Source organism: Octopus sinensis, linkage group LG24 (assembly GCF_006345805.1).
Source record: "Octopus sinensis linkage group LG24, ASM634580v1, whole genome shotgun sequence".
NCBI lineage: Eukaryota > Metazoa > Mollusca > Cephalopoda > Octopoda > Octopodidae > Octopus > Octopus sinensis.
In genome coordinates, this window is record NC_043020.1 from 9,799,039 (window position 1) to 9,816,538 (window position 17,500).

At 37.6% G+C, this 17,500-nt stretch overlaps 1 protein-coding gene across 1 annotated transcript in view; it reads right to left on the reverse strand.

Annotated features, from left to right (window-relative positions):
* LOC115223986 (fibrillin-2) overlaps positions 1 to 17,500 on the reverse strand; it is a 76,164-nt gene that overhangs the window by 49,893 nt on the left and 8,771 nt on the right. Inside the window, exons 3-10 of the mRNA XM_029794760.2 lie at positions 16,246 to 16,371; positions 14,008 to 14,133; positions 11,954 to 12,076; positions 10,850 to 11,017; positions 9,591 to 9,659; positions 8,228 to 8,353; positions 6,567 to 6,689; positions 806 to 973 (exon numbers count right to left, since the gene is read on the reverse strand). Coding sequence (XP_029650620.2) covers positions 806 to 973; positions 6,567 to 6,689; positions 8,228 to 8,353; positions 9,591 to 9,659; positions 10,850 to 11,017; positions 11,954 to 12,076; positions 14,008 to 14,133; positions 16,246 to 16,371 — 1,029 coding nt within the window. The remainder of the gene's footprint in view (positions 1 to 805; positions 974 to 6,566; positions 6,690 to 8,227; positions 8,354 to 9,590; positions 9,660 to 10,849; positions 11,018 to 11,953; positions 12,077 to 14,007; positions 14,134 to 16,245; positions 16,372 to 17,500) is intronic.

Consider the following 17,500-nt stretch of genomic DNA (forward strand, 5'->3'; position numbering starts at 1 on the left):
AGGTAAAGCTTATTAATTACAATTGTTTTGAATTAACCATGCAAAATCATCTCTCTCTCTATCCGCTCAGTCGAAGTCGACTCTTGGTCACTCGTTGGATCAGTGTCCTCCAGTCAGTTCTATCCTGGGCCGCTTCCTTCAGATTGACCATGTCCATTCCGGTATCACTCCTGATGGTGTCAAGCCAGCGGGTTCTTGGTCGGCCTCTTCCTCTCTTGCCACTGACCATTCTGAGCATGATGTCATCTAGCTTTCGGATTTTCATGATGTGATTATTTTTAAGATGACATTGTAGAGTAGGTGTGAGAGGCCAGATCTCACCAGTTTCAACATAAATAACATGTAGAATTTTTGGGCCTGATAGGTCTGGTTTAAATGCTAAAGGTTTAATACTAAATTAAGGGTGTGATTTATACATGAGTGCAACTTATATATTTCTTTATTACCCACAAGGTGCTAAACACAGAAGGGACAAACAAGGACAGACAAATGGAATAAGTCGATTACATCGACCCCAGTACGTAACTGGTACTTAATTTATCGACCCCAAATAGATGAAAGGCAAAGTCGACCTCAGCGGAATTTGAACTCAGAATGTAACGGCAGACAAAATACGGCTATGCATTTTGCCCGGTGTGCTAACGTTTCTGCCAGTTTGGTGCAACTTATACACAAGTGTGACTTATGCTGAGTGTGTCTTATATATGAGTGTGACTTATACCTGAGTAAATACGGTAATTTAATTTGTGCGCAAAGAAGAAAATGAAGAGATATTTGAAAAGTCTGAGAATCATTGTAAACTTACTTGTGTGTCTCTCTGGACAAGGTTCGCAAGGGGTATTCCACGCCTTTGCAACAGAACAGCAGCACATCATTTTGGTCAAATTACCAGACAGTTCATTTTCACAGATAAGATCGTGCGGCCAACTGGTTGATTTATAGTAAGTGGAATAGCAGTTTCCTTTACGCATATCTAACAAACAAAAAATAAAAGATACAAGGAACATAAGTTTATGTGGCCACAATGTAAAAGACACAAGGAATATAAGTTCATGTGGCCACAATGTAAAAGACACAAGGAGCATAATTTCATGTGGCCACAATGTAAAAGACACAAGGAACATAAGTTCATGTGGTCACAACGTAAAAGACACAAGGAACATAAGTTCATGTGGCCACAATGTAAAAGACACAAGGAATATAAGTTCATGTGGCCACAATGTAAAAGACACAAGGAACATAAGTTCATGTGGTCACAACGTAAAAGACACAAGAAACATAAGTTCATGTGGCCACAATGTAAAAGACACAAGGAATATAAGTTCATGTGGCCACAATGTAAAAGACACAAGGAACATAAGTTCATGTGGTCACAATGTAAAAGACACAAGGAACATAAGTTCATGTGGCCACAATGTAAAAGACACAAGGAACATAAGTTCATGTGTCACAACGTAAAAGAACACAAATAAGTTCATGTGGCCACAATGTAAAAGACACAAGGAATATAAGTTCATGTGGCCACAATGTAAAAGACACAAGGAACATAAGTTCATGTGGTCACAATGTAAAAGACACAAGGAACATAAGTTCATGTGGCCACAATGTAAAAGACACAAGGAACATAAGTTCATGTGGTCACAACGTAAAAGACACAAGGAACATAAGTTCATGTGGCCACAATGTAAAAGACACAAGGAACATAAGTTCATGTGGCCACAATGTAAAAGACACAAGGAACATAAGTTCATGTGGTCACAACGTAAAAGACACAAGGAACATAAGTTCATGTGGCCACAATGTAAAAGACACAAGGAATATAAGTTCATGTGGCCACAATGTAAAAGACACAAGGAACATAAGTTCATGTGGTCACAACGTAAAAGACACAAGGAACATAAGTTCATGTGGCCACAATGTAAAAGACACAAGGAATATAAGTTCATGTGGCCACAATGTAAAAGACACAAGGAACATAAGTTCATGTGGTCACAATAAAAGACACAAGGAACTAAGTTCATGTGGCCACAACGTAAAAGACACAGGAACATAAGTTCATGTGGTCACAACGTAAAAGACACAAGGAACATAAGTTCATGTGGCCACAATGTAAAAGACAAGGAATATAAGTTCATGTGGCCACAATGTAAAAGACACAAGGAACATAAGTTCATGTGGTCACAACGTAAAAGACACAAGGAACATAAGTTCATGTGGCCACAATGTAAAAGACACAAGGAATATAAGTTCATGTGGCCACAATGTAAAAGACACAAGGAACATAAGTTCATGTGGCCACAACGTAAAAGACACAAGGAACATAAGTTCATGTGGTCACAACGTAAAAGACACAAGGAACATAAGTTCATGTGGCCACAATGTAAAAGACACAAGGAATATAAGTTCATGTGGCCACAATGTAAAAGACACAAGGAACATAAGTTCATGTGGCCACAACGTAAAAGACACAAGGAACATAAGTTCATGTGGTCACAACGTAAAAGACACAAGGAACATAAGTTCATGTGGCCACAATGTAAAAGACACAAGGAATATAAGTTCATGTGGCCACAATGTAAAAGACACAAGGAACATAAGTTCATGTGGCCACAATGTAAAAGACACAAGGAACATAAGTTCATGTGGCCACAATGTAAAAGACACAAGGAACATAAGTTCATGTGGCCACAATGTAAAAGACACAAGGAACATAAGTTCATGTGGCCACAATGTAAAAGACACAAGGAACATAAGTTCATGTGGCCACAATGTAAAAGACACAAGGAACATAAGTTCATGTGGCCACAATGTAAAAGACACAAGGAGCATAATTTCATGTGGCCACAATATAAAAGACACAAGGAATATAAGTTCATGTGGCCACAATGTAAAAGACACAAGGAACATAAGTTCATGTGGCCACAACGTAAAAGACACAAGGAACATAAGTTCATGTGGTCACAACGTAAAAGACACAAGGAACATAAGTTCATGTGGCCACATGTAAAAGACACAGGAATATAAGTTCATGTGGTCACAACGTAAAAGACACAAGGAACATAAGTTCATGTGGCCACAATGTAAAAGACACAAGGAATATAGTTCATGTGGTCACAACGTAAAAGACACAAGAACATAAGTTCATGTGGCCACAATGTAAAAGACACAAGGAACATAAGTTCATGTGGCCACAATGTAAAAGACACAAGGACATAAGTTCATGTGGTCACAACGTAAAAGACACAAGGAACATAAGTTCATGTGGCCACAATGTAAAGACACAAGGAACATAAGTTCATGTGGCCACAATGTAAAAGACACAAGGAATATAAGTTCATGTGTCACAACGTAAAAGACACAAGGAACATAAGTTCATGTGGCCACAATGTAAAAGACACAAGGAACATAAGTTCATGTGGCCACAATGTAAAAGACACAAGGAATATAAGTTCATGTGGCCACAACGTAAAAGACACAAGGAACATAAGTTCATGTGGCCACAATGTAAAAGATACAAGGAATATAAGTTCATGTGGCCACAACGTAAAAGACACAAGGAACATAAGTTCATGTGGCCACAATGTAAAAGATACAAGGAACATAAGTTCATGTGGCCACAATGTAAAAGACACAAGGAACATAAGTTCATGTGGCCACAATGTAAAAGATACAAGGAACATAAGTTCATGTGGCCACAATGTAAAAGACACAAGGAACATAAGTTCATGTGGCCACAATGTAAAAGACACAAGGAACATAAGTTCATGTGGCCACAATGTAAAAGATACAAGGAACATAAGTTCATGTGGCCACAATGTAAAAGACACAAGGAACATAAGTTCATGTGGCCACAATGTAAAAGACACAAGGAACATAAGTTCATGTGGCCACAACGTAAAAGACACAAGGAACATAAGTTCATGTGGCCACAATGTAAAAGATACAAGGAACATAAGTTCATGTGGCCACAATGTAAAAGACACAGGAACATAAGTTCATGTGGCCACAATGTAAAAGACACAAGGAACATAAGTTCATGTGGTCACAACGTAAAAGACACAAGGAACATAAGTTCATGTGGCCACAATGTAAAAGATACAAGGAATATAAGTTCATGTGGTCACAATGTAAAAGACACAAGGAACATAAGTTCATGCGACCACAACGTAAAAGACACAAGGAACATAAGTTCATGTGGCCACAATGTAAAAGATACAAGGAATATAAGTTCATGTGGTCACAATGTAAAAGACACAAGGAACATAAGTTCATGTGGCCACAACGTAAAAGACACAAGGAACATAAGTTCATGTGGCCACAATGTAAAAGATACAAGGAATATAAGTTCATGTGGCCACAATGTAAAAGACACAAGGAACATAAGTTCATGTGGTCACAACGTAAAAGACACAAGGAACATAAGTTCATGTGGCCACAATGTAAAAGACACAAGGAACATAAGTTCATGTGGTCACAATGTAAAAGACACAAGGAACATAAGTTCATGTGGTCACAACGTAAAAGACACAAGGAACATAAGTTCATGTGGCCACAATGTAAAAGACACAAGGAACATAAGTTCATGTGGTCACAACGTAAAAGACACAAGGAACATAAGTTCATGTGGCCACAATGTAAAAGATACAAGGAATATAAGTTCATGTGGCCACAATGTAAAAGACACAAGGAACATAAGTTCATGTGGCCACAATGTAAAAGACACAAGGAACATAAGTTCATGTGGTCACAATGTAAAAGACACAAGGAACATAAGTTCATGTGGCCACAATGTAAAAGATACAAGGAACATAAGTTCATGTGGCCACAATGTAAAAGATACAAGGAACATAAGTTCATGTGGCCACAATGTAAAAGACACAAGGAACATAAGTTCATGTGGCCACAATGTAAAAGACACAAGGAACATAAGTTCATGTGGCCACAACGTAAAAGACACAAGGAACATAAGTTCATGTGGCCACAATGTAAAAGACACAAGGAACATAAGTTCATGTGGCCACAATGTAAAAGATACAAGGAATATAAGTTCATGTGGCCACAATGTAAAAGACACAAGGAACATAAGTTCATGTGGCCACAATGTAAAAGACACAAGGAACATAAGTTCATGTGGCCACAGCGTAAAAGACACAAGGAACATAAGTTCATGTGGCCACAATGTAAAAGACACAAGGAACATAAGTTCATGTGGCCACAACGTAAAAGACACAAGGAACATAAGTTCATGTGGCCACAATGTAAAAGATACAAGGAACATAAGTTCATGTGGCCACAATGTAAAAGACACAAGGAACATAAGTTCATGTGGCCACAGCGTAAAAGACACAAGGAACATAAGTTCATGTGGCCACAATGTAAAAGATACAAGGAATATATGTTCATGTGGCCACAATGTAAAAGACTCAAGGAACATAAGTTCATGTGGCCACAATGTAAAAGATACAAGGAATATAAGTTCATGTGGCCACAACGTAAAAGACACAAGGAATATAAGTTCATGTGGCCACAATGTAAAAGATACAAGGAATATAAGTTCATGTGGCCACAATGTAAAAGACACAAGGAACATAAGTTCATGTGGCCACAACGTAAAAGACACAAGGAACATAAGTTCATGTGGCCACAATGTAAAAGATACAAGGAATATAAGTTCATGTGGCCACAATGTAAAAGACTCAAGGAACATAAGTTCATGTGGCCACAATGTAAAAGATACAAGGAATATAAGTTCATGTGGCCACAACGTAAAAGACACAAGGAATATAAGTACATGTGGCCACAATGTAAAAGATACAAGGAATATAAGTTCATGTGGCCACAATGTAAAAGACACAAGGAACATAAGTTCATGTGGCCACAACGTAAAAGACACAAGGAACATAAGTTCATGTGGCCACAATGTAAAAGATACAAGGAATATAAGTTCATGTGGCCACAATGTAAAAGACTCAAGGAACATAAGTTCATGTGGCCACAATGATAAAGACACAAGGAACATAAATTCATGTGGCGAAGAGGTTGATTTATAGCAAGTGGAATAACAGTTTCCTTTATGCATATGTAACAAACAAGAAGTAAAAGACACAAGGAATATAAAGAAGAATATTGTTTAATGTACATTGTATATAGTTATGTGCTACTAAAGTTTCATGCACTGAAGGTGTTATCTAGGCAAGTTTTCAAATGTGCCTAGTGTCTCCAAGCAATCTTAAGGTTCTGGGCACATAGCCTATACAAGTTATGAATCAGGACAATAGAACAAGAGAAATCAGAGGGAAAAAGAAGATGAAGGTGGGTTCCAAAATTAGAATAATGCAAAAAACCCCCCAAAAAACCAAACCCAGAAAAGGCATGGAAAAAAGAAAAGATTTCTTTCTTTTTCGGTTTTGTTTTTGCATCATTCCACTTTTTGAACTCACCTTCATTTAGTGTGATTTCTCTGATTGACTAAATACTTGAATTGGGTGCTGAAGCATGGCCACAATTCAGTGAGTGAAACTAGTGCAAGAATAAAAGGAAAAAAGAACTGACAAATATATACGAACCCATGCAGTGTTGATCTGGTGTTAATAGATGTCCTTCTGGACAGAAACAGGTGTAGTTACCCTCTGTATTGTAACAGGTACCAGCACCACACAAGTTTGGATTCAAAGAACATTCATCAATGTCTGTGAAAGAAAAGTGAAAAAAAATGAATAAACAAATAATAAATAATAAAAAAAACATTTACAGATACTCTAAGTGTACGCATATACAGTTACAAATCTCTCTATATATAAAGCTGAAGTTGTCTGTGTGTGGCAGGTTTGGTAGCCTTCAACTAACACTATCTCCTCTGAGACCCTGCGGCGCAAGTTGACCAAAATTGAGAGTATGATAGAAGAAAGCTTGCTCTTCATTCTGTAGAAGAAAAAATTCAAATCGGACCATGTTAACACTGAAAATTATTTACATCAAAAAGGTGCTTTTTTTTCTATGATAATCCCTATTTTTTACGATTTTTTTACCTCTGTCTCGCCAATGTTTCGGTGTATTTCAACCAGAAAAATGTTCACTTAAGGAGAATGACAAGCTACATAATGCAAAATTTTTACTTTTCAAAAATTCCAATTCTAAAGGGTCAAAACAAACCCGAGCAACACTGGGCAATACAGCTAGTATTCTGATAAAACGCAGAGGTCAGGTTCTCTAATAAGATATGAACAATGATTAGTACTGTAATGAAATAGAAAATCAACAGGTACTCTAATAAAGTAGAAACAATGACTGGTACTTTAATAGAATGCAAATGACAACAAGTACTCTAACAAAATACCAATGACAACAGGTACTTTCATAAAACAGATTGACAGATACTCTAATAAAATGCTAATAACAGGTACTCTAATAGAATGCAAATGATAACAGGTAGTCTAACCAAATATGACAGGTACTCTAATGAAATAGAAACAATGACAGGTACTCTAATAGAATACAAATGACAACAGGTAGTCTAACTACAGGTGTTCTAGCAAAATAGAAACAACAGGTATTCTAATAAAATAAAAATAATGACATGTACTCTATAAAACTACAAACAACAACAGGCACTCTAATAAGGTACAATAACAGGTACTCTAAATATATACTCACCCTAACATAAACTCTAATTGTGTGCTCACACTCACAATAATTCTATAGATGCATATAGTTATGCATAATATACTCTTTTACTTGTTTCAGTCATTTGACTGTGGCTATGCTGGAGCACCGCCTTTAGTCGAGCAAATCGACCTCAGGACTTATTCTTTGTAAGCCTAGTACTTATTCTATCTGGCTCTTTTGCCGATCCGCTAAGTTACGAGGACGTAAACACACCAGCATCGGTTGTCAAGTGATACTGGGGGGACAAACACAGACATACAAACATAAAAACACACATACATACATATATGTACACACACACACCACACACACACACACACATATATATATGTATACATATATGCGATGGGCTTCTTTCAGTTTCCATCTACCAAATCCACTCACAAGGCTTTGGTCAGCCCGAGGCTATAGTAGAAGACATTTTCCCAAGATGCCACGCAGTGGGACTGAACCCAGAACCATGTGGTTGGTATACATTAACAAAATTGCACACATAATGAATACACTCATACGGTATTCTTTCTTTTTTATGAAGAATAAATGGAGAAATAAGGATACATACCAATGCATGTGTGGAGGGTAGAATCCAAGGCATATCCAGAATTACATTTACAGAAGAAACTACCGAAAGAGTTTTGGCATTCCCCTCCTTGGCAAACGTTCTGGATTTCGGCACATTCATCAATATCTGTTGAACAGAATTATTGCAAAAAAAAAATATAAATAAATAAAAAAAAAAACAAGGGAAAAGTTATCAAAGAATTGTCTTAGAATAAAGGTTTCTTACACAGTTATTAATTCTTTTGCTCTTTTACTCTTTTACTTGTTTCAGTCATTTGACTGCGGCCATGCTGGAGCACCGCCTTTAGTCGAGCAAATCGACCCCGGGACTTATTCTTTGTAAGCCCAGTACTTATTCTATCGGTCTCTTTTGCCGAATCAGGTTGTCCACAAGGGTGTCATACCCAACAACTAGAGAAGAAATTGCAGGTGTGCAAGTAAGGCCTGGAATCAAAGGGCCTTAGAGTTAATCTAGCAAATTTGAATTAATCCCTTCAGGGAAGTTGTTGGTAGAAACTCCATAAGGTGTACCCAGACACAAAAGGTGCAGCAATATCTTTTCTTGTAATTCTCTCCTTTCTTGCTCTCCTTTCTTGCTCTCCTTTCTTGCCCTACAGGGGCAGCCAAGTACCATCTCTTTTGTCGGACAGCTATTCCTGCCCCTCTATCATAATTCAACTTCTTGCTTGGCTCATGACCACTTCTCTTGGTTCTACTCCCTATTTCAGCTGAGAAGTCTTTGTCTTGCTTGCTATTTCACGACCCCACGGGTCACATCAAAACTAGCCATACTGGAGCCATGTAAAAAGCACCCAAACTGGGGCCACATATGAAGTACCTGTACTGGCACCTTGTAAAAAGCATCCATGCTGGGGTTACATAAAAGAGCTCCCATACTGGCATCACAGAAAAAGCACTTGGTCCACTCTGTAAAGTGGTTGGAATTAGGAAGGGCATCCAGTTGTAAAAAAAAGCCCCATGCCAAAACAGACCTCACTGGTTCTGGTGCCACATAAAAAGCATTTGGTCCACTTTGTAAAGTGGTTGGCATTAGGAAGGGCATCCAGTTGTGGAAACCCAGCCAAAACAGACAACTGGAGCCAGTGCTGATCTCCAGCTTGCCGATTCCTGCCAAACCAGCTAACCCATGCCATAATGGAAGACAGATGTTAAATAATGATGATGGTATGATGATGATGATGATGTGTGTACACACACACACACAAATATATGTGTGGTAAACCTTTTAAACATTTGTAAATTATATGTCATATTTGGAAGAAAGTGACTTTTTTTTATACGTACAAATATAAATTGAGGATTAATCAATGCTAATTAATGATAATGAAATCAGTTTTAATTACCTTCGAGAATGACTGTGATTATGTTTGGTCGGAAGCCAGGACCTCCCGGACACAAACTTTTGTGTTCAACTAATGAGGGAAGAAAACAAAAGAAAATAATATTAAATAACGGAGTTACTGATTACTACATTAGTGATCGGGGTATACTAAAGTGAAAAGTGGACACAATATGGGATGTCCTCTCTATGATTTTGGTACTGTCTACACGACAAGATATCTGCTGGTCTGCTGGTTGCTCGGATGATTTTATAAATGATACAAACAATGCATGAGAATGCTTAAAAGGGTGGGAAGATTTGATAATAATAATAATAATAATAATAAAATAATAATAATAATAATATAATATAATAATAATAATAATAATGATGATGATGATGATAATAATAATAATGATGATGATGAGATGATGATGATGATAATAATAATAATGATGATGATGATGATGATGATGATGATGATGATGATGATGATGATGATGATGATGATGATGATGACAACAATAATAATAATAATGGCTTCAAATTTTGCTACAAGGGCAGCAATTTTTTTGGGGAGAGATGAGTTGATTACATCGATCCCAGCTGGTACTTATTTTATAGACCCTGAAAGTATAAAAGGCGAAGTCAACCTCAGCAGAATTTGAATTCAGAACATAATGACGGGCGAAATACCACTGAGCATTTCATCCAGTGTGCTAATGATTCTGCCGGCTCACTGCCTTAAATGATAATAATAATAATAATAATAATGATGATGATGATGATGATGATGATGATGATGATTCTGCCGGCTCACTGCCTTAAATAATAATAATAATAATAATAATAATGATGATGATGATGATGATGATGATGATTTCAAATTTTGCCACAAGGGCAGCAATTTTGGAGGAGGGGATGAGTCGATTTTATTGACCCCAGTCCAGTGTTCAACAGGTACTTATTTTATTGACCCCAAAAGGATGAAAGGTAAAAATCGACCTTGGCAGAATTTGAACTTGGGACGTAATTAAGAGCATGCTAATGATTCTGCCAACTCAGTAATAATGATTACTTTCGGTTCAAGCACATGGCCAGCCGTTTTTAAGTGAAGAGGGTCAGTCAGTACCATCAATATCTATTAAGCTGGTATTTTATTTTACCAACCCCTACATTATAATAGTAACTATATAGTAGTAACTATAATGGTAACATACCAAATGAAAACTTAAATTATGAAGAAAATGCCAGCTGCAAAAGAGGAGATTTATAACTTACGAGTTCCATTCAAGGGACAAGCTTCACAACGTGAAGGAATTTCTGCCCATCCTTGACCAACAGTACAACAGCAGGTGGCTTTAGATAAATCGTATGACAATTCCGTTGAGCATTGTTGAGTTTGGCGGTAGCGTTCGACTTCAAAATAGCATGTTCCAAGGCGTTTGTCTGTGGAAATAGCAAAAACAAGGATTATAAATTGATTTACTGCATATACCATTTGAAAGGTAAATTTACTGAAGATACCAAAGATTTTGGTGTAGCTATAATCGGAAGGGAATCCAGCTGTAGAAACCATGCCAAAACAGACAATTAGAGCCAGTGCTGATCTCTTTTACTATTTGTCCATAGCTAGATATTTTTTTCACAGAAGACCGGAAACAAACAACCTCGCTTGTATAACAATGAAGCTCATTTACAAGCATCACATGATGTCTTGATGAGGGTACACATAAACACACACATGCGTACATGTATACACATGCACACACACACATACACACACACACATATACAGACACACACACACATACACACACACATATACAGACACACACACAATGGAATTCTAGTTTCCATCTACCAAATTCACTCATAAAGCCTTAGGTCAGCCCTGGGGCTATACTACAAGACACCTCCTCAAGGTGCACTGCACATTGGGACTGAACCCCAGATCACAAGCTTGGGAAGCAAGCTTCTTAACCACACAGCCATATATGCGACTCAAACAAATCTGACAGGAGGGGTCAACTTGTTGTATAGAAGGCAGAAGTTCTAATACTTGAAGCTAAATCTGAAATGAAAATTCTTTCGAGAAGAAATATCTTTTGAGATATATATTTCGTTTTTGGATTTGGTTTGCAAGATTCTTTATATGATTTCGTGTGTTGAAGCATATTCTGTTGTGTCTGGGGAGAATTATTTTCTTCTTGTGCCTTATAATTTAACACACTAACCGGTAAAATTTCCACTTATTTCTTATTTTTATTTTCCTAAAAATTTTCGTTGCGTCTTGCAACCTTTTTAATAGTCTTGACACTTTTTGAGATTTTGAGATTTTGAGATTTAGTTTAATATAAAAATAAAAGACATGATTTTGCTTACCTATACATCCAGTTCCGCTAGGATTAAGTTCATAGTTAAATGGACAATGGCATTCATATCCTCCTTCTAAATTCTTGCAATTACCATAAAGACAATTGTCAGGAATTCTACACTCATCAATGTCTGTAATTAAACAAAAACAAAAACAAAACAATAAACATAACTTTATCAAAAAAAAAAAAAGAAAGAAAAACCATGAAGGCTTTTGAAAAGTAAAAGCAACAATAACAACAACAGCTACAATAATAATAGCAATACTGGTTGCTAGAGAAGTGTTTTTTCATGTTGAGGAAAAGATGATTGTTAGATGGGGCCAAATCAGGACAATGGGTGGCTGATCAACCAACTCAATGCAACAATCATACACAGCAGCCAATGAAAGCAAGGACTTGTGTGCTAGAGTGTTGTCCTGATGAAACAAGACCTCTTTTGTCAGTTTCCATGGGCCTTCAGTCTTGACAGCCTTTCGTAACTGTCTCAGCAAGTTGCCGTAGTACTCTCCATTGATGGTGCGGCTCTTTTAAACATAATCAATAAACACAATGCCTTTTGCATTCCAAAAACCGTGGCCATCACCTTTTCTGTGGATGAAATGACCTTCATCATCATCATCATTGTTCGACAGTGGTCGAGACAATGGAATTTACGATGCTACGCCAGACTTCACGGTCCATCATGGCATTACGGAGGTCCTGTTGCTGGATGCCTGTATCCCTGGAGATTACATCAGGGTAGGAGAGTGTGCGCCCTCTGGTATTGCGAGTAGATGGCTTCCAGAGGAGAAGAGTAGAAATTGCCTCTTTTTCAGCTCTACAACAATGTCCAGCAAACTGGACTCTCCTACCTTTCACAAGAGATGACACAGGTGGTAGTTTCCCATATATTTGCATTTTGGTTGGATGACGTTTCCATGAGAGATTTTGAGCTCTCATAAGGAGGCGAGTGTAGGTTCCATCCAACCGCCTCTCAAGCTTCTTTGATAACGTCCAGGTTTCTGAGCCATATAGCAGAATTAGTTTGACTGTGGCTTAGACCTTAGACTTCTTTGGAGCAGGTGAGGAAGGGTATTTCCACTGCATGGATTGTCTCTTTGTCTCTGGCTCAAAGAAATGATGCCAATACTCATTATGGGTTAGGAAAAGTTTAAAGAAACCAGCTGGACCTGCCTCAAACAATGTCTGATTTTGCCATGAAGTGATCAACCCAGTGTGTTTTTGATTAGATTTCAGAAGACATGGTACCCACCAAGCAGAAACCCTTGTCATGTCAAGTTCATTGTGCAGAATATGCTCGACTTTCTCATGGGAAATGCTAATAACATTGGCTCTATGATTTATAGTCAATTGATTATCATCCATTATCATGTAGTGAACATGATCGAGATTTTCCTTGGTGGTGGCAGTTGTAGGACGTCCAGACCTTGGGTCATCTGCAAGACTCTCCCTTCCCCCTCCTAAATTCAGTTGTCCTCTTTCACAGTGATGATAAAGCTGGAGCATCATTCCCTAATGTAGCAACCATGTCTGTGTGAAAATCATTGGAGGCTAAACCCTATTTCTGCAGGAAAAAAGTACAAGCTTTTGAAAAGTATAAGCAACAACAACAGCTACAATAATAATAGCAATACTGGTTGCTAGCGAAGTGTTTTTTCATGTTGAGGAACAGATGATTGTTAGATGGGGCCAAATCAGGTCAATGGGTGGCTGATCAACCAACTCAATGCAACAATCATGCACAGCAGTCAATGAAAGCAAGGACTTGTGTGCTAGAGTGTTGTCCTGATGAAACAAGACCTCTTTTGTCAGTTTTCTTGGGGCCTTCAGTCTTGATAGCCTTTCGTAAATTGATGACCCCATGATGCCAAATTTTGTCTCTTTTGAAGAGAAGTGGCTACTAGTTACATCTGAAGTCTTCTTTGAACAGTCAGATGTCAGTTTACCTGGAAAGAAACAAGGCAGTTATTGATAAGAAGAGCTGAAATGAATGCATGCAAAGCTTTAGTATCACTCCTTCATAGTCAGCCAATGAATTTTTTAGCCCGCCCTCATACCTACCAGTGCAGTTTCCTCCTGTGGGGTCAACTTGGTAACCTTGGTTGCAGATACAGTTGAATAATCCAACACCGTTTTGACATTTTCCGTTGACACATAGATTCTCAAACATGACACATTCATCAATGTCTTGAAAAGAAAAAAAGATAAATAAAAAACACAAAATTATAAATGGTAAATAAAAAAAAGGCAATCACGAACAAACAACCACCAACACTACTGCAACCATTACCACAATCACTATGACATCTGGAAATCAGGTGGGGGGTGGAGAAATTGAAATATTAATTTTCCAAAGTAATTTGCGAGTCAGTGGTTTTCAACCAGGGTTCTGCGGAACCTTAGGGTTCTGCCAGTAGAGTCCAGGGGTTCCGCAAGAAGTTACAAAACTGCTAAAATCGGCAGTAATTTTTAATTCTCCTGTGCAGATATGTGTGCATAAGACTATTAAATTATTGCACAGGGGTTCCTCGAGCCAGTGGAATGCTTCCTTGGGGTTCTGCTCCAGCAAAAAGTTTGAAAAGCACTGTTGTGAGTAGATGTGTGAGGTAGTGAAAAAGTTTATAATAAAATAAGACTATTTCAAATATGCTTAAGAGATATTTGAATCTGTTAAAAGGCTTTTGACTACAGTTTGTCATGAAGAAAAATTCCCATCAATGACCAGGAATAAGAATTTGAAATGTGCAGCAAACAGCTATAGTATAGGTAAGCCAGGATTCAGAACTGAATCCACATTTTTCCTCATTGTCAAACAAATCCTCTATCTATTGTCTCAGCCTTTTTTGCATTCAGAGATTAATGGGAAAGCGCTGACTTCTTGATCTTTTTTGACGCATTATTTGGTCAATTTTGATTAAGGACAAAAAACCCTATTATTTTTAGCTCAACCTACTTTGGTCAGTAAGTTATATAAGCATAAGTATTTACTTGTGTTTTCATAATTTGCTATTTTCCTTCTCTTTGGTCATTCATCTCTGGAAGGACAGCAGTTCTATCAATGTGCTATTTAATACATGCAAAAGCAAACCTCTTATCCTCTCTCCCTGCATACATTATTTTTACTACATCTTTCTCCATACCAGCCACAAAGAAGCTAAACTAATATATGCAATTAACTGTGGAACTGGTGAATATTTCGCTGCATCAACACATAACAAAGTGTGCACAAAAACAAACAACTCATTGCAATTGTATACTTCTTATATATTGTCGTGACTAATATTATAATCATCTTCAACATTGTAACAGCATAATAATTGATATATAATAAATGGCTAAGATGGCTGATACCCCTTACGTTGTCGAGCGGTTACTGTTTATATCTCGTTCAGAGATTTATTATTGTTTTCAGACAGTTTTTCTACATCAGTGACAGTGGTTACTGTGAAAAACATTATATATTACTTGCGAGGGGACTCCTTCATCGAAGACCAGTGCTTACCATGCGTTGACGAGAGGCAATTATCTTGAAACTATAGTCTGTATGTAGTACTCGGGTCTTCGAGGGAGGATGACCTCCCTTTGCAAGTAACACAAGGACACTGAGATAGTGTCTAAAGTCCTTCTGGTGACGTTGATCGCCTGGGGCTAAAAGCATCAGTACCCCCCCCCCCAGTGGCTAGCAACATTCAGATGGCTGATACCCCTTACGTTGTCGAGCGGTTACTGTTTATATCTCGTTCAGAGATTTATTATTGTTTTCAAGCAAATATTGTTTTTCATATATCATCATTACAAATGCATGAATCCATAATTTCAAGAGAGAGTGCTCTGAGCTGACTATAGTATATTAACACCTTTTTGCCTTAAGCAAGAATTTTTCTCTATGATAAACAGCTGAGAAATATCTCGCAAATGTATTTGAATTGGTCTTAAATTCGCTTCCAAAATAATTGTTTGATGTTTTAATCAATTTTTCAAATCTTTGCATAAATAAAATAGTTGAAGTAATTTGAAAGGACACAACATAGTGACAGTACAAGATTTGAACTCATGCTCATGTGGTCAGTAGTTCAGTATCTTAACCTCACAACCACTGTGCCTTTATATAAATGTCTACACCTTCATGTATCAATGTAAATACTGTCATATCTTGCCTGGTGAAAGCATTGTTTGATGTGAGATTCTATATAGGCAGATGAGTTGCTTTTCCTACTACTAAGGCCGTCAAAAAAAATGTCTTTGGACCAAAGGTCATGTCAAACAACTCTGTGTTAGAGCTGACGGGTCGTAACTTACCTATGCAGGCTCTGTCATTGTCTGTAGGTGTAAAACCCATGTCACATTCACATTTGTATCCTCCTTCATAGTTAAAGCACTGACCATGTTCACAGAGGTACGGATTCAGAGAGCATTCATCAACATCTGTAAAGACAATGGAAAGAAAAAGAACATCAATACAATGCAGAGATAAAATTGGGAGGAGAGAAGGGAAAGAAAAATACAAGAGAAAACCAGTTGAATTATGTGAAGGCAGCAAGCTGGCAGAATAGTCAGCATCATGGGTGAAATGCTTAGTGGCATTTCATTTACCGCTATGTTCTGAGATCAAATTCTGCCATGGTCGACTTTGTCTTTCATCCTTTCGGGGTCGATAAATTAAGTACCTATTTCTTTATTGCCCACAAGGGGCTAAACACAGAGAGGACAAACAAGGACAGACACATGGATTAAGTCGATTATATCGACCCCAGTGCGTAACTGGTACTTATTTAATCGACCCCAAAAGGATGAAAGGCAAAGTCAACCTCGGCGGAATTTGAACTCAGAACGTAACGGCAGACGAAATACGGCTACACATTTCACCCGGCGTGCTAACGTTTCAGCCAGCTCGTCGATAAATTAAGTACCAGTTGCGCACTGGGGTCGATATAATCGACTTAATCCGTTTGTCTGTCCTTGTTTGTTCCCTCTGTGTTTAGCCCCTTGTGGGTAATAAACAAATAGGTATTTCATTTGCCGCTATGTTCTGAGATCAAATTCCGCCAAGGTCGACTTTGTCTTTCAGCCTTTCAGGGTCGATAAATTAAGTACCAGTCAAACACTGGGGTCAATGTAATTAACTTATCCCCTTCCCCAAAAATGGCTACCCTTGTGGCGAAATTTGAAACCATTATTATTATTATTATTATTATTATTATTATTATTATTATTATTATTATTATTATTATTATTATTATTATTATTCTATGTTTGACTTTTGCTTTATATTTGTACAAGTTGGTCCAATTCTCACCCAGAGACCCCAAGAGACAACAGGTTGGAAGTTCACGTTGTTGTTATGCCTAGTGTGCCATATATCTGGTTTTGTATTTAGCGTTGTACTAGTGAATGTCCAAAAACAAAACAAAACAAAACAAAATTATGTTTGTTTTAAACCCTGAGATTACATAGAAAGTATTTTGCGTAGGATATGAGCAGTTCCCTTGAGCACTATCTTTTGAATTTCTGCAATTATTAGGTTTCCTGGTATCTGAGTTAGGTAGCCATCAGC